The sequence below is a fragment of the Peromyscus eremicus genome, chromosome X (genome assembly GCF_949786415.1).
Source record: "Peromyscus eremicus chromosome X, PerEre_H2_v1, whole genome shotgun sequence".
Classification (NCBI taxonomy): domain Eukaryota; kingdom Metazoa; phylum Chordata; class Mammalia; order Rodentia; family Cricetidae; genus Peromyscus; species Peromyscus eremicus.
This window is the reverse complement of record NC_081439.1, coordinates 7,397,091-7,424,701: the sequence shown is the minus strand read 5'-3', so window position 1 is coordinate 7,424,701 and position 27,611 is coordinate 7,397,091. Positions and strand designations below refer to the sequence as shown.

General features: G+C 40.0%; 1 protein-coding gene across 3 annotated transcripts in view; it reads right to left on the bottom strand.

The window, feature by feature from the left end:
- Cask (calcium/calmodulin dependent serine protein kinase) overlaps positions 1-27,611 on the bottom strand; it is a 338,698-nt gene that overhangs the window by 70,221 nt on the left and 240,866 nt on the right. For all 3 annotated transcript variants that reach the window (XM_059249986.1, XM_059249987.1, XM_059249988.1), the window contains exons 10-11: positions 18,677-18,776; positions 5,552-5,673 (exon numbers count right to left, since the gene is read on the bottom strand). In XM_059249986.1, coding sequence (XP_059105969.1) covers positions 5,552-5,673; positions 18,677-18,776 — 222 coding nt within the window. The remainder of the gene's footprint in view (positions 1-5,551; positions 5,674-18,676; positions 18,777-27,611) is intronic.

Here is a 27,611-nt window from a genome sequence, read left to right as displayed (position 1 = left end):
GCTTAAAGAGTGATCCATCAGCTGGGCAGTGGTGGGGCATACTTTTAATCCCAGTACTCAGGCAGAGGCAGGTGGACCTCTGAGTTGGAGGCCAACCTGGTCTACAGAGTGAGTTCCAGGACAGCCAGAGTTATGCACAGAGATCCTGTCTCTAAGAAATAAGACAAAACAAAACAAGTGACCACATCAAGCTTACTGGTGTGCTGAAATATCTACATTAAAGGACCCAGCTAAGCCAGCTCTCAGGTATCTTGTTTTCAGTAGTACTTTCTCACTGCGGAGATGGAAACACAAGGAAGGTGTTTTCTAATCAGTTAGAAATGGTAGAGTAAACGACTCCTCAAAGCAAAAACACTTTGACCTTCAGCCCTAGGAAGTGGACAAGAGCACAAAGACCACCACCACTGGGCTTAGGCCCACCATCCCAGCTAGCTTGTACCTGCCAAAGCCGATGACTCTTTGAGACTGGATGGGGGCGCTACCAGTAACTTGGCCTCCAAAGGTCCTCAGGGCTTCTCATTCCAGACAGTTAAGTCCAGAATTCATGAGAAACAGTTTTGGCATTTCCTGACTGGCAATGTCGTTACATATTCAAACTGTCATAACTTATTTCTCAGACTCTAAGTGGCTAAAAAGTTCTACTTCTTTTTTTCCTTTAGGAAATTTTTGAGTTCTAAAAATATTCTATTCCAAACATGTCTACTAAATTAATGTCATCTCAAAGTCACAAAACAGTAAATCTGGAGTTGTAGTTTCTATGCAAGATGGAAAAACTCTAACTCTCTCTAAGCAGTAAAGCAATACAATAAAGATGTCAGCCATATATAGTATGAGGGATTCCAGCACTTGTTTATTTCTATTGCAATATTTTAACATATTACTTGAAAATAAAACACTATTTAATCTATTAGATAGTCTACTTACAAATGAACATTTAAATTAAGCTACGCCTAGAGCTGGCTTTGTGGTTTTAGCATTCATTTACTGGTTACAGTTTTAGAGAACAAGCTAATCATATTAGTTAGGTGGGGCATCATATTCACTACCGAGACGTCACTACATCCTAGCAGTCAGAGGTATGACATACAGTGAGTGAAGTTTTGAAGCTTAGTTGTTAAAGTGGGGCAAAGATGATGAATGTGTCATTTAAGAATACTTTACTTACAAAGTAAGCATTTATTCTGTAATAGGAAAATTTCTCTAAGAATGAAAAGATTGAGAATTGTTATAAAATAACATTTGCAAAATGCCCTTTAATCTGAAAAATAAAACCATCAAAAATGTACCGATTAATTGACCATCCAAAATACCACACAAATTCTAAGCTAGTACTGGTTCAAAAGACCACAAGAAGACAAAGACTATACTTCAATGTTTATTTCCAAGAAAATAAAATGAGTAACCTGTACTTTAATACTTATTTCCAAGAAAGTAAAGTGACTGATGGGATGACATTGAATTATTTTATGCTGGATTTGTGCACTTAGCACTCACACCTGATTTGAGTGGTAATTCAGGGTAAAATCAGTTTTTCATGCTGTACTGAGGTGAATTGTCTCTCCCAAAGTTCAGCTCTACCTAGAACCCCAGAATATAACTTATTTGGAAATGGAGGTTTTTCAAATGTAATTAGGATGAGGTATACTGGATCAGGGTCATCTTTAAACTCAATGGTTGGTGTCCTTTTAAGGAGGCCATGTGAAGACAGATAGAAGCACAGAAGACAAGGAAATATGAGGAACCTGTAGAGCCTGGAGGGAAGTGTCTACAAGCCAAGGGATGGGGGCAACCAGCAACGGTTGGAAGTGGCTGCTTTAAACCACTTGATTTGTGATGCTTTGATTTGGCAGCCTCAGGCAACTAGTACCCATGCCAAATTATATCTTACTAAAATTACCTATATAGTTCATATGGAGACCATCTTAACACTGGTGCCTTAGAGTTTTAAACAGAGGCTGAAAGAAGTTGACCCAAGCAGGTCTCCCTCATACCTCTCTCTATTTCTGCCTACAAAATGAGGAACAGAGTTCATGTGCTCGGAATAGTTAGGCAGTCAATATCTGAAGATTTTTGACTCATTCCTAACCACAGATTAAACTAGAACTCAAATCAGAACGTATCTTCCTCTGTGGAACCAATGGTTTTCTCCTTTTATAAATCCATACATAATAACTGTACATTATTAGTAGAGAACAGTGTGATGTATTAAGAAGTGGATGCTGGGCAGCAATCAAGGTATTTAGTATATCTGTCACCTTATACATTTATCCTTTCTTTGTGGTAAGAATACTTAAAATCCTCTTTTGTAGCTATTTGGAAATATTCAATACGATATTGTTAACAAAGATCACCTTACTGTGAAAGAGATCACCAGATGACATTCTACTGGCCATCCTCTCCCCATGCTCCCACCCCAGCTCCCCCAGCTGCTCAGTTTCTGTGAGATCAGTGGTAGACCCCACATTTGAGGGACATCACGCTGCTGCTGTCTTTCTGTGTCTGGCTCATTCCACTAGTCACAATGCTCTCCAGGTTCACTCGTGCTGTTGCAAATGACAGGCACGTCATCACTATGGTAATTTTGTTCCCTCCAAATTCCAATGATGTCCTCCTGAATGCTAAACTTGTTTAAATTTAAAGCCCCGGCCAGGACAAACAAAGCCCTCAGAAGTTCTTCAGTCATCTTAGGAACTTACTCTGTTTGTTTGGCTAGCTTAAAACTTCTGGTCTCAAACTTAGCTATTTAGAGTGTTACTGGATTAACAAGAATAACATAAAATGGTTCCCTGGGACTCAGCAACCTGAAAGAATTCATGGTCTTCAAAACTATGCCAGTGGTTATCACTACTGAGGACCCCGTAAAACAAAAGAATTCATACCAACCACGGGGTTTGGAGTAGTAGAAGGAGGAAATATGGATGGGCAAAGTTTTAAAAGTCTCTTCCCAAGAGCTGTTCATACCTACTTTCTCGTTTTAAAATTTTAATTTGTTTACTATTATTATTATTATTAGTGTGTGTGTGTGTGTGTGTGTGTGTGTGTGTGTGTGTGTGTGTGTGATTGTGATGTGTATGTGTTTGTGGGGGATCCATGCTGTGGCACATGTGTGGAGGTCAGAGGCAATTTTGTGGAGTTGGTTTTCTCCTTCCACTATGTGGGCTTTGGACATAAGCCCTGGCAGCAAGTGCCTTTACCTGCTTAGTCATCTCACTGGCCCTTTTCTTTCTCAGACAATCTTACTATGTAGACCAGGTTGGCTTCTACCTTGTGATCCTCCTGCCTTAGTCTCCTGAATGCTGAGGATCAAACCAAAGATCTTGCACATGCCAAGCAAGTGTTCTACCACTGAGTTATATCCCCAATCTATGCCTGTGTCTAAATTGTATTTTCTAGGCCCTTACATTCTAAAGTCAGAGGTCAAAGGACAACTTACAAGAGTTGACTATCTCCTTCCACTATGTGGTCCCAGTGATCAAACTCAGGTCATCAAGCTTGGCAGCAAGCACCTTTACCTGTTGAGCCATCTTACCAGCTCCAGACTCATTTTAAAGATTTTATTTTTAATTATGTTTATATACATATGTCTATGTATGAGTATGTGCCTGTGAATACAGTTGCCTATAGAAGCCAGAAAAGGGTATTGAATCTCTTAGAGCTACAGTTACAGGCAGTTGTAAGTTGTCTGATGTGGGTGGTGGGAACTGAACTTGGGTCTTCTGGAAGAACAGCAAGTGCTCTCTCTCCAGCCCCTATACACATAATTTGGAACTGTTAATGAGCTCTGACTCATATACGCACTATATAAAAAGCAAAACTGGGGGAGGGGTAGATGGCTCAGTGAGTAAAGTGTGCACTGTGTAAGCATTAGGGCTTGAGTTCAGATCCCCAGAATCCTTATAAAAAGCTGGGCTCAGCATTGTATCCATAACCTCAATGCTGGAGGATCCCTGCAGCTCACTGGCCAGTCCACCTAGACAAATAAAAAAGCTGCAGGTTTAGTGAGAGACCTTGTTTCAAAAAATAAGGTAGAGAATGAGCAAAGAAGACACTCCATGTCAATCTCTGGCCTCTACATGTATGCATATACATGTGCACATGTATCCACATAGCCTCATAAATGTTACCCTCCTCCCCACACAAAGCCAAACTAACTAAGGAACTCTGATAATTAATTTAAGTTGACTAAATTTATGGAGTGAAGCCACTGTTCAATAACTATAATTATACGGTGTAAAGTTGAAACATCATGCAACATTCTTAGCTTAGCTTTTCCCATAGTGGTCCTCATCAAAATATGGCTCTACAGGATTTCAAAGTAAAAGATTTGTGCCTGAATTAGTTTGAGAAATGCTGTAAATTGCCTTTATTATGTTTAGGTATGTTCCCTGTATTCTGGATCGCTCCAAGACCTTTAAATAAATCTCAAAAGGTTTCTTCAGGACATCTTAGCACTGTTAATATAATAATGCCCATTCTGAATCCCACACTTAGTCATCAAATAACCAATCAATCAAAGTCTTTTCTCCCTTCCTGCCATAGTATTACCTAGCAGATGAAAGTTCTATAGAAAATCCTGTAAAGTTTTGCTTTAGTGTAATCTGTATTCTGTGGTGGATGAATCAAATGGTTCTATCCACCAAACAGTTCTAGGTCTTCCAAAGCAAGTTGTGTTCTCTTCTTAAGACAAAGAGCTTCCTACAAAAATGACTGACATGTATTATTACCATCAGAACCATCCAAGAAGACTTTCACTGTAGAAATCAATCAAGCTTTCTGATACTACACTGAAGGTAGGCATGGATGGTCAGTTTCTGTTTCTATTCTTTTCTTTTTCTTTTTTGGGACAGGGTCTCACTATGCAGTCTTGGCTGGCCTGGAACTCTCTATGCAGACCAGGCTGGCCTCAAAATGATAGAGCTCTGCCTGCCTTAGCTTCCCAAGCACTGGGATTAAAGGCGTGTGCCACCACACCTGGTTTAGCTTTTTTATTCTGTGCCCTAATCTGCTGTCAAGGAAGCCTGCCAAATTTCATGATGGACCATCCATCCTCTTATGTTTGAAGAAGAAGACACCAAATTTATGAATCCCAGTGTCCCAGTGATATTAAATATTCTTGTGTGTGAATATATCTAGTCCACTGCACAGAATCTCATTTTTTTTTTATCACTTCTATATGCATGCTTGAGGAATAATGTTTTGAGGCAACAGAAAGAAATCGCTGTTAGGATTAATAGTTTATTATAATAGAAATAAAAAAATACCTTGGTAAATTAGGGTTGTGCTACACTTTAACAAACTCATCACTTGCATGCACACATTATTTATAAACATAAGTACATACAATTTCCCCATTGTGGCTACCTAGCATTGTACTTCATATATACTTTATTTTAGCTTGTAATCTACACTATATAGTTTGCCCCATTTTTCACGATCCAAAGAAATTGAAAACGGAGTGCTAAGATAGAGATCTGCGAATCCTTATAAAGTAAAAAGGTTTGCTAACTACTAAATGTTCTCCAAACAAGAAAACTAAAAAGACGAGACTTACATCTAGCAGTGTGTGAAGATGCTGATCCTGGAAAACACTGTGTAGAAAATCTAGGTCCTTTTCACTGCAGTCTGTAAGTGCGTGGATCTCTTCCAGGCTGTCCAGCACCTGAGAGACGGCTCCTGTGGAGGGCGGGGTGAAATGGAAAAGAAACTGCTAGTACACCATCAATGTTACACTAGCTTGCAACCTTAAGCTTGCATTTAATAACAACGAGCTTCAGAACTCAGAAGGCTTGTGTTCTTATGAAGGAGAGGCTTAAATGTGCTTCATATCATTTAAGGGCAGAATATCTTGAGTGTTTACGTTCTCAACAACGGATTTGTGTCTTTTGTTTTTGAAAGTGAACTTAAGCTTGCATATTTAAATTAAAGCACTCTGTCAACATAACTGGGCTACTACGACAGAAGATCTGGGTGTAGCAAGTTAGATATCAGCTGGACAGTAAGGGTATGAGGACCGCAAGGCATTTGCAACATTACAGAAACAACACAGGTGGGCCTTTCACAGGAGGCATTCTATCAAGAGCCAGAACAGTCGACTATGGATAAGAGGCACAGACTATCTAATGAGAGCTCTCGCTCCTTAAAATAAGCTTGGATTTTTTTCTAGTTTTAGTTAGCAAAGACCTCAGTCAATTTATTCCTTTTAAAAATTTACATATGAAGTCAAGAAAACCAAAGTCATTCTCATTGTCTCAGGACCTTATACAGAGCCCAAGACAAAGGGTTAGTAGACAAACAGGCATATACATAATGGACATATCCAAATACCACATGCAATTTTTAGGAAAGCTGTTTTGTAGGGCAAAGAGAATGGAAGTGTTATCAGTTTCCCTACATTTCCTCATGCTCAGCACACTAGGCAGGTATCATTAGTGAAAGATACATATGAGCAATATTAAAATCATCTACACAGCCTTAAAGAACCAATCAACTTGTTTTACTCTACAGCAATATGCAAACATACAGTCTATAAAAAGAACCCCAAGAGGCATCAGCACATTTGTATAGACCAAGAAAGTCTAAGAATAAGTGCTCCATTCATAGTTCAGTCTTCAGATCAGTGGTCCTCAGCTGGGTGCGGGATTTGGATTTTGCTCTCCAAGGGTGCATTTCTTAGTGTCTAGGGTTATTTTGGGTTGTCACAATAGCAGAAGGGAGGATGACTATTGGCCTGTGGTAGTAGAGGCTAGGGATGGTACTAAATATCCTCCAAAGTCTAGGACAGCACCCCACAATGAAGAGTTACTGACCCCAAATGTCAGTGCTGAGTCTGAAAAAGCCTGTTTCAGACAAAAGTGGAATATACTTTAGGAACCATTTCTAGTTCTTCTTGTCTCCGATCCCATCCGTTACAATGCGCTTATTGGTGAGAATGTAAATCAGGGTTACTTCCTAGAAGGTAATCTGGCAACACACGTCAAGAAACCTTAAGTGCTAATGTGTTTCAATTTGCCAGTTTCATGTGCAAAAATCTTCCTTAGAGAGAAAAATAAGAGGATTCTGTATAAGGATATTTGTCAGATAAATGGAAGATAAATCTAATAGATAATGATTATGTAAATTATAGGATGTTCACATAATGAAATATATAGCTGAATAAAAATTATTTTGGAAAAAATGTAAAGATATAAGAAAATTCTCATGATATAAACTTTAGAAATGTAGAACACAAAACCATGTAACATATTTCCCAATTATGGTTAAAAAAAACCACAGACAGACAGACAGACAGACACATACACACACACAGAGCAGAAAAATTAGAACTAAATACACAAGAAGTGTAACAGTAGCTCTCATTTCCCTACTTAGTTCATCCTGTTCTTGTCCATACGCCCCAAGGTTTCTACAATAGCAAAAACAAGTTGCTACCTAAGCTACTGATTTTCTTTTTTTTTTTTTTTTTTTTTGGTTTTTCGAGACAGGGTTTCTCTGTGTAGCTTTGCGCCTTTCCTGGAACTCACTTGGTAGCCCAGGCTGGCCTCGAACTCACAGAGATCCGCCTGGCTCTGCCTCCCGAGTGCTGGGATTAAAGGCGTGCACCACCACCACCCGGCGCTACTGATTTTCATAGCACTAGCTACATTAAAGTTTTCGTGCTTAAGTCACAAATCATGTGGCTATTCACATGGAAATTACTGTGGCTATTTAAAACATTATCTTTATTTTGGGACAGTTATAGATGCAATGCACTTGTAAAAAAATGACACAAAGATCAAAGTTTGTCCAGTTTCCTCCAATAGTATCATATGACAAAACCTTAGTAGATATCACAGTCGGGATGATGACATAGGTACAAGAAACTACAAAACATCCATCCCCACAAGGCGCCTTCATGATGTCTTAGAGCCATCATTTGCCTCCCATTCCGCTCTCTCTAAGCCCTGACAACTACCAATCTGTTCTCCACTTCTATAATTTTGCCATTTTAGGGATGTTATCTAAATGAAATCACATAGCATATACCCATTGGAGACTGGCTCTTTTTCTAAACCTAGCATACTTCTCTGCAGTCATCCAGTTTGTTCCTCTTTGCTGCTGAGTTGTAGTCCATGGTATGAATATGCCAACATGACCATTTATTTGCTGAGAAATAACTAATGGCACTTTTGGATAATTTCTGCCTGTCAGGCTATTGAGATTTTCACCAGAAACATTAAGTAGATGTTGAATGGGAGAAAAAGGTCCAAGGTAGAAATCAGTCCTCATTGCCCCTGCTGTTCCTGAAGATGTATGGACACAATCTATTGCCTTTTACCTGCTCTCAGGATTTTTACTTTGCTCACTGGAGCAACAAACAAACAAGACTCTCAAAGAACAGTATAACAACAACAAAACTCTGTAAAGTAGCACAAGCACAAAACCAGCTTTATCCATCCTTACTGAAGGATCTGGAAAGTTAAGAGAACATGTAGGAAAAATTAGTCCCCATGTCCCTATGAATCTCGAATTCCCTAAAGCATATCATCATTAGCAGAATTAAATGATACTGGGGTTATCAAATTATTATTTCTATTCACTCATTTTAGTAATTATTGTGTTTATATATATATATACATACACACACACACACATATATATACAGACACACACATATACACACACTATATAGCAGCTTACTAATAAGATTAAAACAAAATGTACTAAGTGAATACTAACATGGCCAGGCCAATGATTGGAAAGCAATTCTGTCTGTACCTGAACAGGGTATATCATTGGTTGATCTGTGAACTCCCCAAGTACCCGTGACATTCTTGTCCTGTCAGCATATTCCATGACTTACTTACTGTACATTTGTTTATTCCTTTTTTAAAAAGAGTAATAAAATCTCCAAGGCGGGTCTTTATTTATTTTATTATGTTATTTATTGTTATTATTATCTGTTATTTATTTTATAGTGTCTACAAGCTGTACACTGGATTAAGTCATTTAGAATGATTAATAAACGCTGGAGAGATGGCTTGGTGGTTATGATCACCTGCTGCTCTTGCAGAGGACCCAGGCTCAATTCCTAGCTCACAATTGCCTCTAACTCCAGCTCTAGGGAGATTTGATGCCTCTGACCTCTGTGGGTACCTGTACTCACGGGATATACCCTCCTCTACACACATATAATTAAAATAATAAAAATAAGTTAAAAAGAGAATTCATAATAACAGTAGCTCCTAATTCTTTAGTTTCTATTATTTGCCAACACATAAAGGCAAACATCATTCCATCTTTCTAGATAGGAGATCTGCTTTCAGAAGGTTCCAGCTAGGAAGTGACAGAACTAGTGCTCAGCTCTGGCCTTGTCTAGCTTCAAAATCTATGCTTTGCCTGACTTACTACACTAGGAAGCACAGAGGAAACTTGAACAGTTACGGTTCATGCACAGAAATGGAGGCTAGAAAAGAACTTGACCCTATTGCATTAGCCCGTAACCAAGTGCCTTACTGAAGTGAAAGTTTCTCCTTTGTGCCAGGTGCTAGGGAAGGGCTTTAAGGAAAACAGAACTATGCTCTTGAGCCTCAAGGAGCTCTCGGGTTGGTGTATGCAGGAAGCAAACTACACCTTGAAGTGAATGATCCTGGGATAGAGTTGGAAAGGGAAAAGGAGGACGAGTCCTTGCCTTAACCAGGGGATATATCTGCTGATGGGGCTGCTGGATAGATGTCTTTCTGAAAACATGGAAGAAATCTGTTAGCTTGCATTCCCATGGTCTCCAATGGTCTATTCAATCTCTTTATCTGTCATTTCTGGAGTAACTCATAGTCAAAGCTTGTACACAAACAGGATTCATTTAAAGTGCGCTCTCTCACGAAAGGGAGCATTTCCCCAGTTGCACTCAAGTGCTCGCCTACTTACAGATCTGAAAAAGGCCCCTAATTTTAAGTGTCTGCAATTATGTAGAATTGTTTCATTTAACTTTTCTTTCAGTTTTCAAATCGAATAAATGGTTTTGCTCTAATTTTAAAATCTTTTCTTCACCTTTGGCCACTGTTGTTAATTATTATTATTATTATTATTATTATTATTATTATTATTATTATTCTCGGAGCTGGGGATTGAAGCCAAGGCTACAGTCATGGCTGGCAGATACTCTTCTACTGAGCTACACTCCATCCCAAACCGTGACCATTTCAATAGCTTCTTTTTAAAGAACCGATTCTAGTCTTATTACTTGTTGATTTCTGTTTGTGCTTTGTTTTTGTTTTTGTTTTTTTTTGGAGACAGGGTCTCACTATATAGCCCTGGATGGCCTAGAACTTATAAGAGATCCTCTATTTCTGCTTGAACCACTGTGGCCTGCAGTCTTGTTCTTTCTTTCTTTGGGTTTGACCAGCAGAACCACAAAATACATTTTGGGTCTGACAGATCTGTACAACTAGTATCTCTAATCAAGTACCAAGCCCATCCAAAGGCCCACAGTTTTTCAATGAAAGAGAAGAGGTAACAAAAATAAATTAACCTGGGGCTGGAGAGGTGGCTAGTGGCTAAAGCAGTGGTTACACTTGCAGAGGACCCAGGTTTGATTCCCAGCAGCCACAGAGTGGCTCACAACCATCTGTAACTCCAGTTCTAGGGGATATGATGCTTCTTCTGATCTTCAAGGGCACCAGAAACACATGTGGTACACACACACGTGGTACACACACATATGGTACACACACACGTGGTACACACACACACACACACACACACACACACACACACACACACACGGGGGGGGGGCAAAACATTCAATAAAATAAAATCAATAAACCTAGTTAAAAACTAAATTGACACAAAGATTTTGGTAGGGCTTCCCTATTGTTATTGCTTCAGATTTTAAATATAGGCACTAGTGGTAATTACACACACAGATTATTAAGCTGTTACTAGTATTCATTTTATAGATCAATATTGTCATATAGGAACTAGCTACTCTTTTCAAAGATTGAAAATGATGCTTTTCCTATAAAATCCTGGAGTAAATGTCTAACTGCCTTAAAAACAGTCAATCAGCCAGTAAGTGTCCCCAAGTTCTCCCTAGGAGACAGCTATCAAACGGCCCAACCGCAGGCATCTAGTTGCTTTTGTAGAGTGTGTGTTTCAAAAGGATGCTTTATCAAGGATCCTTGACTAAAAGTATTTTTTTTTCTAAACAAATTTTCAAGAATTTAGAGTTAAGTATTAAAATAGAAGATTTATCCACAGAAAATATTTTATTGTCTGGAGACAGAGTCTTACTGTGTAGCTCAGGCTGGCCTCAAATTCCTGATCTTCTTATCTCAGTCTCCCAAGAGATGGGCTTACAGGTATGAGCTAGCACGCCCAGATAAAAATCACAGTGGAAGTTCTCCATACCAACACATGTATGGTAATTTGTATTTTTATCCTTGCTATCTTATGCGATTTTACAATAACCCTGCTGTGCAGGCAAATACTTTTATATTTGAAAATCAGGAGGCTTATCAGGGTTTGATAACCTATCCCAGGGCCACTCTCAGATGGGGAGCAGAGGAATGAATCCTAGCACCCACCTGTGACTCCTGTTCCAGGGGTCCCTCTGTAACGTCAAACCACATAGTATCTCAGCAATGCACCCAGATCACATGTTCAGTAATGCTGTGCTTTCCAATTTCCAGCCTCTTTTTAATTGCATTTGCATTTACCATATAAGTTCTTTTCTAGCATTTGGTCCAAACTTTTATACTGATAAATTTACTAAAAGCAATTATATCCTGGCTTAGGATAATATTTTACACAGTTCGTTCAGTAATCAAGTGTGTTTCTAAAAATTCAGGTTGAAAATCATACACTTGAATTTTGAACATTTCTATTTTTCGAAAGAATCTCACTTTTAAAAATGTTTTTCTGAAAAGTCTTCTGTTGCTATTATGAAATAATAGTCAAAATAGCTTAAATAGTCAACTACTTTAAAAATGTTTTCTAGGCCTATGTATTTAAAGAGGAATATGTTTTTAAGGTCAACAAAAGCTTTGGATCTAGAACAGTTTTATTTCAAGAGTGGAAAAGTCTCACAAAAATTACCAAGTAAAAATAAACCCAAAAGGACAACAGAAAAATAAACAGAATAATGTTTAAACTAAGCGGTTCTCAGCGTCAATGTAGGCTGAATCCCTCTCAAAACCTTTCCCCCCACATAGCAAACTACGAACAATTCTGAACAGGCAGAAAGGCCGACAAGCACCCAGCCCACAGAGTTGTTACCAGCTTGCTGTACTGCTCTATCACATGTAGAGACAGCTATCCATCTGGCAATTCAGTGCATTTCTCATTCATGCCAAAGTAAGCGGCCGAGTGGCTAACACCAGTCACTTCTCTCTTAAACAGCTAGCAGGTTTCAATTCTTCTCCAGACAAACTTTAAATACAGCAAAGTATACACATCTCAAGTTTGCCAGTCAATTGGCTTTGGTGTTCCAATGTTTACATGGCAGTTATTTCAAGAAAGATCTGTGTGCATTTCTCGTATACATGTATAGCTATGCAACTTGCTAACACTGGCAAATGAAGCATGTGAATGCAGCTCACTTCCGAAGTGGAAGTGAGCTGCACTTCTATTGCCTAGTTCATGAGTGGCTCATTAACACAACACTGTACTACTGTACACACACTCTCATCACCCCAAAAAAACCTCCCTTGCAAACATGATACCTTCTTAAAGACAGGATCTCATTATGTAGCTCAGGCTGGCCTTGAAGTTATGATTATCAGGTCTCGTCTTCCTTGAGAGCTGGGATTATATGTGTGAACCCTGTCCCTGGCTAAGCAATATGTTAAAAAATTTTGTTTTGCCAGGTTTGGTGGCTGTCCAGGAACTCACTTTGTAGACCAGGCTGGCCTTGAACTCATAGAGATCTGCCTGCCTCTGCTTCTCAAGTGCTGGGATTAAAGGCATGAGACAGTAGGCATAAGTAGCATTTTTTGAGCACTATTTTTTCAAAGTACTTTAACAATATTCTGCTAGCCCTAAAATGCCCATTTGTGTAAAGTTTTACACAGAGTGGTAAGGATGACTGATAGGATGCTCATCCTCATTTGTGATAATATGTGGCTGGTTAAAAAGAATAGTGAGAGAGGAAAGAGGAAAGAGGAGAGAAGGGAGGAAGCAATTGCTTGCTTGCTTGCTTTTCATTTTTATAGCCACCAGCACGGATATATAGGTAGCCGCTGGACCCCCTAAGATCCTGTCCCCTGCTCTTCCTACCGTTTGTGATCAACTCCTTCTCCTGGCATGGGGATTGAGCATATAGAATGTCACTTCTGTGGCAAAGTTAAAAAATTGTTCTCTGTCTTGGGAACACAAGGGAACAACTCTTGCCTTCTCTTTAGTCGTTTGTGTTGGGGCAGCAAGCTGCCATGTTGTGAACAGCCTTGTAGACGAGGCCACAGCCAGTGAGGAAGAGAAATTTTCTACTAACCACTGGGTGAGTTTGAAAGACTTCACCTATAGTCATTGCCTTCGAAGGGGGAGGGCAGCTCTGGAGTGCCATCACAAGAGATGTGGGGGCAGAGGCACTTAGCAAAGCCATGCCCCTACTTCTGATCCTCAGGTGTTGTGAGGAGGATGAGGCAATTCAGTATTCAGCCACAGACCACGAGTATATGGTGAGATTTTTCATCGGCTGCAAATTTAGCTATAAATATCAAATGCAACAAAAGTGACAATGAATCTAATTGCTAGCACTCAGATTTTCTAATTTATCTTTGTCTCTGATTTACTTTACTTTAGTAAGCATCACTTTGAGGTAAAGTTTTATTTTGCATTTTTGAGTACTGACATTGATGCAATCCACCCACTTTATCTGGACTGTCTCAGTCTTACATATGTGTGCATATTTCTTACAGATTAATTTTCTCACATATTCAGATTACATTTTTTTTTGCAATTAAGGTATACACATCATTACTCTTCTTTGTTTTTTATTTTTTTGAGACAGGGCCTCACTACATAGTCCAGACTGATCTCCAACTTGTGACCTTCCTGAGTCAGTCTCCTGAGTGCTGGGGCTGTACCAGTGTACCTCTATGCCTTCCAGTCACTCTGATGGTGAAGTTGTTAAAAGGCATGAGTTCAGGGCTTACTTCACAGCCCAACATTGATAAACTCAGAATGGACTCTGTATCAGCAAGAAAACCCACTTATGTGTAATGAAACTGTCAAAAGAAGACTCACTTACCCTCAAAGTTTTCTTTAAAGCCAATTTAGAAATAAAATGTTATCTTTTTTCCCCAGAATGAATATATTTGTGTTTGAAATTCACTTGTGAAATAATATTAAGTATGGTTGAAAATTTAACTCTGCCTCCCCCCCGACTTTTGAAAGAAATGAGAAATTAAGTTGAATAACAATGCCTCAGGAAATCAATATATACAAGTTCTCATTTTATGGTCAGACAGTGTTAAAATTCACATTTAAACATCTAAACACAAACAGCCACGGAAAAAGTCAAGCCAATTATGAACCATGCAAAGCCAAACACTTTTGCATAAAGATAAACCTTAGAGGAAAACAAAGGGATACCTACTTTCTGCTGCTAGAAGTCCTAGGAGGAAGGCAGCATACGGACAAAGGACAAACATGGTTTTAGAGCAAGCAGGTCATCAAGCCATAGTCGGGCCCACTACATAAGCCACAAGCACAGTCTCCCAGCCAACCCCCTTCCGAATTTCAGACATCCATCACTGAGATCTAGTTCTCAATTCTTTGCTTTGGAATATGAGAACAGACTATTTCTATTTTGAATTAAGTAACAAAGCAACAAGATACTGTTTACCATAAGATTAACCTTCGTGAATCTAGTAAACGCATAATGAATGAACTTCAATAATCGAAATAGAAAAGCATTTCTCAGAAAAAAATTGTTTTACATTACGACACACTTAAACATCTCCAACTTTCTTTGGATGGCAGGTTAGGGAGCTGATTAATTTTTAAACTGTGATTTTTAAATACAGTTTTTCAAATGCATAATCATCACGATAATACATTTTAATTTAAGGAAATAACATGCTGTATTTTGTGGGCAAGCAGCTTTAGTCACTGTCCTCAAACTTCAGATGTGGTAGAGAGAATTTTAGGAAATTTTGGGAGACAAAATTGGGATTGCCAATTATTACTTTTGTTAGGCTTATTTTTAAAAAGTGTACCTACCTATCATTTCATAAGAATAGAAAAGGTATTATGTAAGGTAGAAGACAAAGACAATTTGTGTAAAGAATGGGCAGCTGGTGAAATACTGTCCTCGGTCTTCTTCCCAGCTCTTCGTGCCCACCCCCAGCACCACCCTACATAGAGGTTCTGAAGTCATTTCTCTCTCTCTCTCGTCTTGGGCTTGGATGCACTTGCTGGTAACCACAAAAAAATGCTTCCGGTTTTGTAGTGTAAAACAAACCCGTTCAAATTGAAACAGAAAGACAGAGGAAAGGGTGTCTTTGGGAATTTAAAATAAACAAGTATAAGGATAAACAGGGAAGACTTTGGGTTTGAAAATTAATGAAAATACTAAAAATGAGACGGAAGTAATGAAAAACAAATGTCGATGTTTTCATTTACAGAAGTGCAAGCTCTGTTTGAGTCGAGGTAAGACACACAAATGGCTCTCTGCAGCTGATGCACTAGCTGATGCACTACTGCTGGCTGCAGAGACGACAGGGGTTGGCAGATGGCTGTTTGGTCAGTAATGTTGATCAGGGCAGAATGCCTTCCTCAAAAAGGCTTAGTATTAAAAATTAATTTTAGAAATGGATGAATAATTTCTGATAGCTATGTGAAGTGTGGAGGAAAATGTTACACTTTTCTTTAAACACCTCCTTTGCTTTTGACTTCTGACTACATAAAAATTTCCTCTTCATTTAGGGTAGTGATTTACATTTAGATTTTAATTCTTCTACTTTTTGTTTGTAGCACCCAGATAGCATCACTGAAAAAAATCCTTTACAGATATCTACCATGGCCACTTAAGATACACACTGCTTAGAAGATCATGAAGTTCCCAGAATTAAAGGAAGTAAAGACAAGGAGAGAGAAGAACAGAATGTAAGAAGGTGAGAATGCAGGAGAGGGAAGTCAAAACGGAATGTTCCATTGTGAACAATGAAGGTGAGACCTTGCAGGTGGCCTGCAAGATGATGAAGAAGTTTTGTTGTTGTTGCTTAAAAACAAAGTACTGTACTAAAAAAACTGTTCCAACCAAACCACTTAAAGATTGTACTGAAAGAAGGGAAAACCTAGGTGATAAAATATATTTAATATAAATAAGCATGTCTATGAATATAGATAATTTCTTTCTGTAAAGAAAAAATTTCAACTCTTCCAGAAAAAGAACACTTATGGCCTCCTTACATTCTCAGTGGTCAGACATAAATATTAAATAAAGGCAAATTCTGGAGATTAGGTTTACAAAGTGATTTACAAGGACTACAGTGTTTTCTAGGCCCATTTCAAAAGATGAAAGTGATAGTATAGACATTGATCACAAATCCCAAAGAGATAATTTATTCTAAATATAGTGCAAGTTGTGACTCTATCATGTCATTACAAATATGAAATAAAATCCATGCCTGGATCCACTCTCCCTAAATAGGGTCAACTGTAATCTATTCTGAAAGCCAGAAGAGAGATGTTGAAGCTCTAAAAATTGTCCAGGGGATGGGAACAAAATATAGTGGGGAAAAAAAGGGCAGAGATGACCTGATCCAGTGCATGTGTATAATCACAACCATGGCCCAGCCCAGCGCACCAGAAGGGCTCAGGCACGTTCTAAGGCAGCACAAGAGGAAGCCTCTGGCCTTTCTCCCCAGTCACTTCTCTAAGATTCTGAATGTGTTTGGAAATCACCTTCACTCAAAAGAGGAAGATTCATATCCCAATTGGTAAAAGTCAAAAGGAGGAAGTACATACCTGCTGGACTGGGAAACTCAGTCCTGTCATTTTGCATATGGTCTAGGCACATACTGACTGGTACGTGCACACATGTACATGAAGAGAGGGCAGAAGCATAAGCACTGATAGACACTTCCAGATCCACCAAGGAAAAAGCACTCATATTGCTGACTGTGGGACATACTACTCATGCTGTAGGAAGGGCCTTGAGCCTGGATTCTAATGCTCATACACAAATATTAAAGAAGCCAGTTTAAATATGTAAAAGCCAAATCAGAAGGACAAATTCAACCACATAAAAAATTGTCTCTAACAGAAGTAAAGCTGAGGCCAGATGACATATAATTCAGGAGTTAGGTAAATAAACAAGAGGGAGCCCATGCTCAACACTGTCTGGACAGCCAGGATCCGGAAGCTGGATGGCTTAGAGACCTAGTGTAGAACCAAACACTATTGACAAAAAAAAATTCAATGAAATGATTCCTAACGCTATTCTGCTATACTCATAGATCAGTGTCTAGTCCAATTGTCATCAGAGAGGCTTCACCCAGCAACTGATGGAAACAGATGCAGAGACTCACAGCCAAACATCAGGTGGAGCTCAGGGAATTCCTCACTAGAGGGGAAGGAAGGATTGTAGGAGCCAGAGGGGTCGAGGACACCAGGAGAACAGTCTACAGAATCAATGAAGCAGGCTCATAGGGGCTCACAGAGACTGAAGCTGCAATCACAGAGCCTGATGGGTCTGCGCTAGGTCCTCTCTATATATGCGCAGAGGGGATGTCTCTGACTCTTTTGCCTACTGGTGGGACGTATTTCCTCCTACTGGGTTGCCTTGTCCAACCTTGATATGAGGGTTTGTGCCTATTCTTATTGTGTTTTGTTATGCCTTGTTGAGTTGATATTACTGGGAGGCCTGCTCTTTTCTGAAAGGAAATGGAGGAGCGTAGATCTGGGGGAGAGGAGAAGTGTGGGGGGAGGACTGCGAGGAGTGGAGGGAGGAGAAGGTGTGGTAGGGATGTATTGTATGAGAGAAGAATAAATAAAAAGAAAAAAGAACCCTAATGACTCTGCATCTAAATTGGTCATTTAAATTTTTAGTGAATGGTCCTGGGAACACCTTACTGGTCAGATGTAAATGTGAGCATTTTATAGAATGATTGTGTGAGCACTAGCAGGTCCCCCCCAGGAGTACTTACGTATCATTCATCAAAACAGGTAACTCTTCTATGAGCTTCTTCCTTGAATACTTGCACACACGAGTTAGAGACTTTACAGAGAGAAGAACTTGGCAATTGTTTAAAGCTCACAAGACAGCTTTTACATGGAAAGACTTAATTTCAAGCAATGCTGTCCCCAAGTCTGATTCCATGTAGCTGACATGGGAAAATCTTACATTAGAAGGTTTTGCAGGGGGAGAAGATGATCATCAAGATCCAGTGAGTCTGATTACAACATTGGGGTAGATGACATGGAGTGTAGAGTTTGGAGTGTACAAAGGGGAAGAAGTAGTGTGGTTAAAAGAAACTGGTATAATGTTGGCTTGGGAGCATTTGGGGAGGACAGCTTTGGTATTCAAATAAAGAGGAACCAGACAACGGTAGGTAGGATTTGGTGGGTGACAAAGTTCCTTAGAATCTCTTGGAGGGAGGACTTGACTCAATTCCCACAAAGATTATTGAGAATGGATGAGAGAAGATAGATACCAAGCGATTCACACAAGCAAATGAGTGAAGTTCCCAATTACCTGAGGAGGTAGGGTCTTCAGAGAAATCTGGCAACTCTTCAGGAGGGTCCCCGTAGAAGGAGTTGAATTTATGACTTGACACAGCAGCTAGTACTGCACCCTAGTGCAAGAAGATGAAAGAGTATACAATTAAAACATACGCACAAACACAAGGCATTACCTAAATGCTTATTTACCTTAAGGATTACTCAGAAAGTAAATCTGTAAGAAACATTGGCTAGGAGAGGGGGTTCTCAAAACAATTTTGGATTACTTTAGATTACTCCATATGCAGAATGAAGTGTCTGAACTAATTACATCTTGGACTTGCATATGTACCACATGGTACAAAAGACTTTGTCATCATAAAATGACGTGGCCAAAGGATAGTTCGTAGACTAGAAAGATGTTCGCAATAAATTATATTTTAAAAAGCTTTCAAGCCAGGTGGTGGTGGCACACGCCTTTAACCCCAGCACTTGGGAGGTAGAGGCAGGTGGATCTCTGTGAGTTCAAGGCCAGCCTGGTCTACAGAGTGAGTTCCAGGACAGGCTCCAAAGCTACACAGAGAGACCCTGTCTTGAAAAACCAAAAGAAAAAAAAAAAGCTTTCAAAATAGTGCATAGTCTGATTTCTTCTTTGGAAAAAGTTAATAATTATAAAACAGTAAACATATATCAGTTTTTCATTTTCCCTCTTCTCTTTTTGTAACAATGACTACACTGCTCTTGTACATCAATTCTCAATAAGGCCACACATTAGAATCAACTACATGTAATTTTTGAGACTGGGTATTATGTAGCACGAATTGGCCTTGAACTTGTTATGTAGTTGGGGCTGCTCTAAACTCTTGATCCTATTGCCTCTACTTTCTCCCAATAGTGCTAGTACTATATAGACATGGAACACCACACCTGGTTATCTGTGGATCCTGGAAGCCACAGAGAGGACCCACTGAACCCTAGTAGAGAAGCAATGCCATACTGAGTGCCTGGCATCTTTTAGGACCACTGTGTGGGACAGCAATGGGAGCTACTGTTTTAGTAATAGGAAAAGCCCTAAGCTGCCATGCTTGCTCTCTAGCTCTGCCCAGTTCTACCTATGCAACCTTGCTTGAGTAGATCACTAAAACGCTCTAGGTTTTCTTGTTGTTACATGTGCGTCTATGTGCATGTTTATGTGGATGTGTGTGCACATGTGTGCATGTGAAGGCCACAGGTCAGACCTAGGCGTCATTCCTCAGGCGCCATCACTTTGTTTTTTGAGACAGTCTCTCATTGCGAACAGGGGCTGGCTGATTAGACTAGTCAGCAGGCTGTAGGCATCCGCTTGCCTCTGCCTCAGGGCTGGGAGTGTGTGCTCTCATGTGGGTGCTAGGGATGAAAGTCAGGTTACTGCGCTTGCGTAGGAAGCACTTTTCTGACCGAGCTATCTAACTCTTCACCACTTCTCTAGGAGTTCTTACCTGTAAATGGAGACTATGAAAGAGGAGGTACCTTACTTGGCTGTATAGAACTGCCAAAAGTCTTAGTGTACACAAAAGTGCGCTGAAAGCTGTCGAACATTCTGGAAGTATAAATCATTACTAGCCTACTAAAATATGGGCAGAACATGAGTGCAAATCTTTTGTTGCTCTATATAGAATTGTTCACTTAGGTGGTTTAAATATCAAATCACCAAAGTGGTCTAAGTCTATCATAGCTTCTATGTAAATTTTAACTGTTGAGCTCATGAGTTTTTCTGAAAGGAAAGATAAATCTGCCATGTGTGTAGGAACTTGTCGGTAAATACATAAAAATGTTAGTGGCAATGAATTTCCACAAGGCCCACTTTTTAGAGGTCATGTTAAGTTTTTTCTCTAAATTTTAATTGAAAAATAGACTATAGAAAGTAAAGAACCGATGTTAGGCATGATGTTTCTTGCCTGTGGTTGAGGTAGGAATATTGGGAGTTCCAGGCTAGCCTGGGCTACATAGCAAGACCATGTCTCAAAACAGCAGCAGTAGCAACAACTACCACTACTAACATCATCATCCTAAAAACGATGAAAAAAGTGAAACACACACAAAATAAAACACAAGTGCTTTTGATATTGCCATTTGAGGCAACTGCCTAGATTTCCCATAGTATGGGGTTAAAATAGGGTTTTTAATGCAGAATTATACCAACCATATAGAAAAAATAGTGAATGTTGAGTTCTTCTTTCTACAGAAGCATCTTTCTTCCTTCTTTTAATTTATTCTTTGTGCCTTTCACATCATGCCTCCCAATCCCGCCTATCTCCCTCCCCCCATAATAAAACAAAATAAAATTTAACAGAAAAAAGAAGAAAGTGGGGGCGGGGGGAGAAAGGGAAAATCTCGTCATGGAAGCTGCAGTGTGACACAGTGAGTCATGCAGTAATCCCCTTTACCCATACATTTTTACATGCAGGCGTTCATAGAAAAGAACCATTGGTCTGGTTTGAGGCCCCTGGTCTCTGCTACACTATTGATGCTGGGGGACTCTTCCTGGACATCCTGTTGCTTCCCTGTGTTGAGATCCTGCAGCCCTCGGTCCGAAGGACCAACCTTTGCCCCCTGCTCCAGCAGATCACACATGGGGTGGATGTTGGGGTGGGCCAACTCATAACCCTGGTTCTAGGCCTGTAGCTGCAGCGTTGGTCAGCCCACCAGCTCTTCCCTGTCCTTACCACCAGGGTGAGCATTGCCCTGGCTAGTTCACAATTGCAGCAGTGATGAGCAAGGGGCGGGGCCTGTTCTCCTGCTTTTGCATCCTCAGGGTTTGATCTCCCACACCTATACCTCCAGGGCCAGCTTTACTGTATTGTCCAGGCGAGGTGTAGGGACCACTCTCCCTACTGCCTCTCCCTGCTGCAGGTGATAGCAGGGCCAGCTCTCCCACTCTTATGACCTCAGGGCCAGCTCTCCCATCTGCCTCAAGTGTTGATGGGCAGGGGAAGGAAAGAGGGCATCTCTCCCCCTCCCATGCCACCACATGACAGATGAGTAATGGGGACAGCTCTCCCATGCTCACAACATTGGGGCTGGCTCACTCACACCTCTGCCAACAGGGTATTGTACTGCCCAGGCAAGGTGCAGGGCCCATGAGTGCTGCAGTTGGTAAGGGCGAGGGTTTAGATCCCTTGCCCACCACAGACAGCAGGCATCTTTCCTTTGCCCTTACCACCACACGGCAAACAAGGGGAGTGGGGCCAGCTATCCCACTATCACAGCTACAGAAGGAATCTTATTTCACTTTGCATATTATACATGGTCCCTAAAAGCTGGGTGGAATGGAATTTTTATGCATCAAATCATATTTCCCACACACCCAAATCAGAATTTTAGAGATGTTTTGTTTTCTTTCCAAGTGAAGTTAACCGAGTTTCTTGGTATGTTAGTGTTAGGTTTTAAGGCCTTTCCCAACTACTTCTGTAGTTGAAGATCTTATAAACAAATACTACACCAGTACTTAAAAGAGCCTGAGAGAAAAACTGCTGTGAGACAGTAAGTTCCTGGTTTCTCTGGCCTATGGCTAGTGGTTTGGTCTATTTAGCTTTCTCAGCTCAGTGACCATACATGGTTCCACTCTCCAATGCGAGGCAATTATGTGAAATAGGAAAACAGTTTCAAAACAGCTCAGAGTCAAAGAATTTTATTATGCGTCCAGAGTCAATCTCGGGGATGGGCCATTCTAAAAGATTCATGTCATAGGCGAGAAAACAGGTCCAGCAGGCTCAGAAACCTGTTATTAGTAAAGGTGTAATCAACAGCGGGGAGAACTGAGCGCCACCGACCATTCTTCCTAATTGAAGGGTTTCTACTCGCCTAAGAGTTAACAGTGATTTCTTTTTACTCTGTAAAGGGACAGATCATAAATATTTAGGCTTCGAAGGGTACATGGTTTCTTTTGCTACTACTCAACTCTGACATCAAAGCACACAAAAGCAACAACAGACCAAATGTAAATGAACATATGGCACTGATTTTCAATAAACCTTTATACCCCTAGGCCACTGTTTGCCAACTCCCACAGTACACTGTAGCTACAGAACAGCCTGTTGTGTATAGCAATATAAACGATACCTTATATCCAGTTTTTCTGGTTTATTCAACCTCGACAAAGAAGCTTGCTCTTCAAATTTACTAGGTAACTTTAGCATGTTTTAAGGATGAAACAGAATTTTAAATTAATACTATTCAAAAGCTGTTAAGAAAAACCATGATAAAATTGCAACTTTCTGCTTTTAAAGTACTAAAACAGCATTCTTATGCAGTTCAGGGATGCTGGAGACTGATAAGCAGGCAGAGGCAAGGTATACTTTTGTAATTTGCAAAACCAATAAAGGAAAGCCATAGAGTTGTCAGAAATCTCCCTTGCTGTGTTCTTTCCCTTTTTAAAATACTTTGTTATTTGACAGTTTCTACATGGATTTAATATATTTAATATATTCTGGTTACAGCCATCCATCCCCCTGCATCCTCCCATTGCTCTCATCCTACTTTCTTGTTTTTTTGTTTTCTGTCTGTTTTTATTTGGTAACCTCACTGGGCTTAACCACAGCTGCCTGCATAGATATGGGTGTGGAGCTGTCCACTGGAACACGGATGGCTAACTCACCCGTGACTACACTAAGAAAGATAATGACTTCTCCCCAGCAACCCTGGACTGCCATTAGCTTCTCTGAGTGGGGTGTAGTCCCATGAACCCCTCTCCCATCTATGACTGAATGTTTAAGGGCTCCATCTTGTGCAGACTCCATGCAGGCAATCACAGTTGCTGAGAGTTCATGTGTGCCTCCTTGAGGGGAGGGTCTTCCTTTCTCTCTATTAAGGGTATGGCTTGATCCTCTTAATCGAACTGCTTGGTTTCAACTCACTATAGCTGGCTATTGGAGAGAGGCTTTTAAAACAGAGTGTGGTAGATATCCCAGGCTGGTCTTGAACCCTTCCTGCCTCAGCTTCCTCAGTGCTGGAATTATAGGTATGTGGCACCATACTTGACTCAAACCATCATTTCCTAAATTGATTGCAGTAAATTCACTCAAATATTGAATAGTGCTTCTATTTAGATAAAATTTTTTCCTTTAAAGGCCAAACCCTATATTTATGTCCCATTATATTATGCTAAACAGAAAACACATTGAAATTAAAATTGTTATAGTAGACAGATAATTTCTGCTTATACAAAAGTCAGTAATGATAGTGAAGGGGATCAAAATATTTTATCCCAAAACATACCATTTTTGATGTAAGGCTTTTTTAAAATTTATGAAACATTTTTTAACTGTTTGAGAATTTCATAATGCATATATAATATATTTTGCTTCATTACAGAGAAATATGCTTTCTAGGGGTCAAAATAATTCCTGAAGCAAAGGGGATAACTTTCAGAACAGATACCCTGTTGAGCTTGTCCCTAGACTGACAAGCTCACATGTCACAGACATCCTTTGTTTATAACTCCGTTAGTAGCTGATGCCCAAGATGGAAGGCAGCATCCCCTCTTGTGCTGTTTAATTTCCACTGTCAACTTGGCTGCACTTGGAGTCCCCAAGGACACCAGAACTGGGGAAGTCTATGAGTGTTTCTAGAGAGGATTAGCTGAGGAGGGAGAGCCTCCTGAACTGTGGGCAGCACCAGCCCTTGACCAAAGAGAAAGGCAGCCGAGTACTAGCGTTCATCTCTCTTGTCTTCCTGACCGTGGACACAACATGACTCCTTTCCTCACACACTTGCTGCCATGTCCCCACACACTCCAACAGCAAGCCAAAGTAAACCCGGCCTTCCCTAAACTGTTTTGTCAGTTTTTGTTGTTGTTGCAGCAATGAGACAGCAACTAACATATCACTGAAGGAGTCCACACCTCAGAGCACAGCTCCTCTTCACAGCCTACATAACACAGTCTTCTGACACATCAATAGTACATCTCCCTGTACTCAGTCTTACTTTCTCCTAGGAATAGTAGTTTACACACCTTGTATTTCTTTTGTTGGATTTATTTCTGAACATTTCATTGTTATGCTGTAGTGAATAGACATGTTTCTTAACTTCCTCTTAAGACTGTTCATTGCTCATATATTTGTGTGGATATATATATAATATCTCCTATACTCATTATAAACTTGTTCTTTCTAATGAATTTCTTAGGATTTCCTACAATATGGAACTATGTCATCTGCCAAGCCAATTTTATTTTCTTCCCAAATGGAAGCCTTTCTTTTCTTGTCTGAATATACTACAACTCAGTTATTTCTCTTTCTAATATGTTCTAGGTGATGCCTATCTGCTGGTCCAAAAGCCTCACATGAGAAGTGTAGAGTAGTTCCCCTCTTCCTCGGTTCCAGTAACTTACAATCTTGGTATGAAAACATTACAGGGAAAATCCCAGAAGTCAATATTTTATATGCTTTAAATGACCTTTACAATAGCATATTGCTATGACTTACTGTTAATCTTACTGTGCCTAATTTATTTACTATACTTTATCAGAGACATGTTTGTATATAAAAACAGCAGATTATATGTGATCCAAGACAGAAAGATTTTAGGCACCTAAGGGTCTTGCATTTTACATGGTGGCTATCCTACTTGAGGAAAATAGTGGCAAGGGAGTGAGTATAATTATATAAGAACTTCTTGTAGATAATGTAAAGGAAAACGGTGATCAAAATAAGTGAGAAAAGTCTAAGCATAATTTTTTTTGGAGGAAAAATAAGAACAGAGATTATTCAGTAAACATTTCAGTGTTTTATGCATTTTTTAAAGTTCCTAAGGGCTGGCAAGATTGCTCAGTGGGCAAAGGTGCCTGCCACCAAGCCTGAATATATGAGTTCAATCCCGAGGACCCACATGGTGCAAGGAGAAAATTAACTCCCACAAGTTGTCCTCCAACCTTCACATGCCTATCATGGCATGTGTGTTCCCTTTCGTTCAGGCACACAAAATAAAAAACTAAAAACTAATAAAAGTTCCTAAAAGCTCTAAAAATATTAAAGTTGAATGAGTAGTAAGAATCTAAAATTGTATACAATGCTTATTCAGGAATTACAATCATTTATAGATTACTAAATCAAAGGTAGTACCATTAAAATAATAACAATAATAGTATATTAACAAAAAGCACAAAGTTAACGGTAAAAAACATCTTTGGAGCATTTACCACAGGCTGATATTCTTCTAATTGGTGTAACAGTAACGCATTGAATCCCGCTACTCCTAGGAATTAGCAGCTACCACTCTGCATACTTTAACAGATAACAACACACATCAAGGCACAGAGACTTGAGGTCATTTGCTCAAGGCCTCCAATGAGGGAGGGTCAGATCTGGGATTCACCCACCCATCACAGCTCAAGAGCGGCTCTTCTGTACTGCTGTGTGCTGCTTCTGCTACCCGTAACCAAAATTCAATAATCTGCTTTCAGCAAATTTTCTTTTTTAATCACATCTAAGGTAGTCTTAAAAATTAGGCTGCTGCACCATTTGGGGAACTTCAATCAGTGTCTGGGGTAAAAATGAGTGGGCACCTAGCTGTTCATTTGGGGAAATAAGCTGTGGGCTGGTAGGTGTTATAAACCAGGGAAATTACAACCTTTGTTCTAGAGGTTCATAGAAGAGGCCTAAGGAGGAGAATAAGCTCCTTGAGAGGGGAGAGGGCAGGCGTGGCATGTGTTAACCTGGCAGATGACAATTCTCAGGAATGCAGCCTTGCCAGAAGCTGAAAACGAGCCCATAATGATTAGGCTGACATTTCTAATTCTATGTTGCTTGGCTGGTCTTGAGACTTTAAATAGCCTGTAAAGGGATGTGGTAAATCCACATGACCCCTATTTGTTGTGATAGTTTGGCCCTGTCCGAATGAATCTTAGTCACCAGTTTGGCTATTTTTGGTCTAAGTCTGCTTCTGTAGCACCAGGGGAAGAACATGTCTCCTGTGATGGGTGAGCCCAAGCCTGAGTGAAACCTCTGTATTTGTGCAAAGGAAGGTTCAACCTTGCATAGCACAATGTTATGCGAAGCCAAAGCAGGATCAAGGATTAAAAAGATTTAGAGAAACGTTAAGAAAGAAGCACAGACACAATGTCTTTGGACAGTTGAACAGGAAGCTAACTGCTAAAGAGTTGACCAAATTTTACTTTGAATGATTAGATTTCCTTGTTTTTCTTTCTTTCTTTTTTTTTTTTTTTTTTTTTTTTTCGAGACAGGGTTTCTCTGTGTAGCTTTGCGCCTTTCCTGGAACTCACTTGGTAGCCCAAGCTGGCCTCGCACTCACAGAGATCCGCCTGGCTCTGCCTCCCGAGTGCTGGGATTAAAGGCGTGCGCTGCCGCCGCCCGGCCGATTTCCTTGTTTTTCATTTGACGCCTATACCAGTTTAGGTAGATGTCAAGGCAAAGATGCCAAGCCTTAAGAAACTTCGTTGGCCAGGCGGTGGTGACACAAGTCTTTAATCCCAGGACTCAGGAGGCAGAGGCAGGCGGATCTCTGTAAGTTCAAGGCCAGCCTGGTCTACATAGTGAGTTCCAGGACAGCCATGGTGGCTACACAGAGAAACCCCGTCTTAAAAAAAAAAAAAACTTCTTTGGGCACTATCTCAACGATGGCATATCATTAATAACTATTTTTGCCAAGGATTTTATGAAAGCAGATAGAGAAGAGCCAGTTTGAACTCCTGACAAGAAAATTAGAAGAAAAGCTTCAATAAGAATGCTGATGTTAATAATGATATGTGAAAAGTTCTCTAGCTGTTCGGCAGCATTCACCGTCCAGTAGAATCTTCTACAAGGGTGGGAATGTTTTGTATCTGTGCTGTTCAATATGGTAGCTCCTAGTCCACTGAGCACTTGAACCACGATGGTATGAATAGGAACAGGTGCTTGGCTTTTAAAATTTTAAGTAACTTAAGTTCACACAGGTACATGTGGCTAATGGATACCATTTTGGGCATTTTAGCC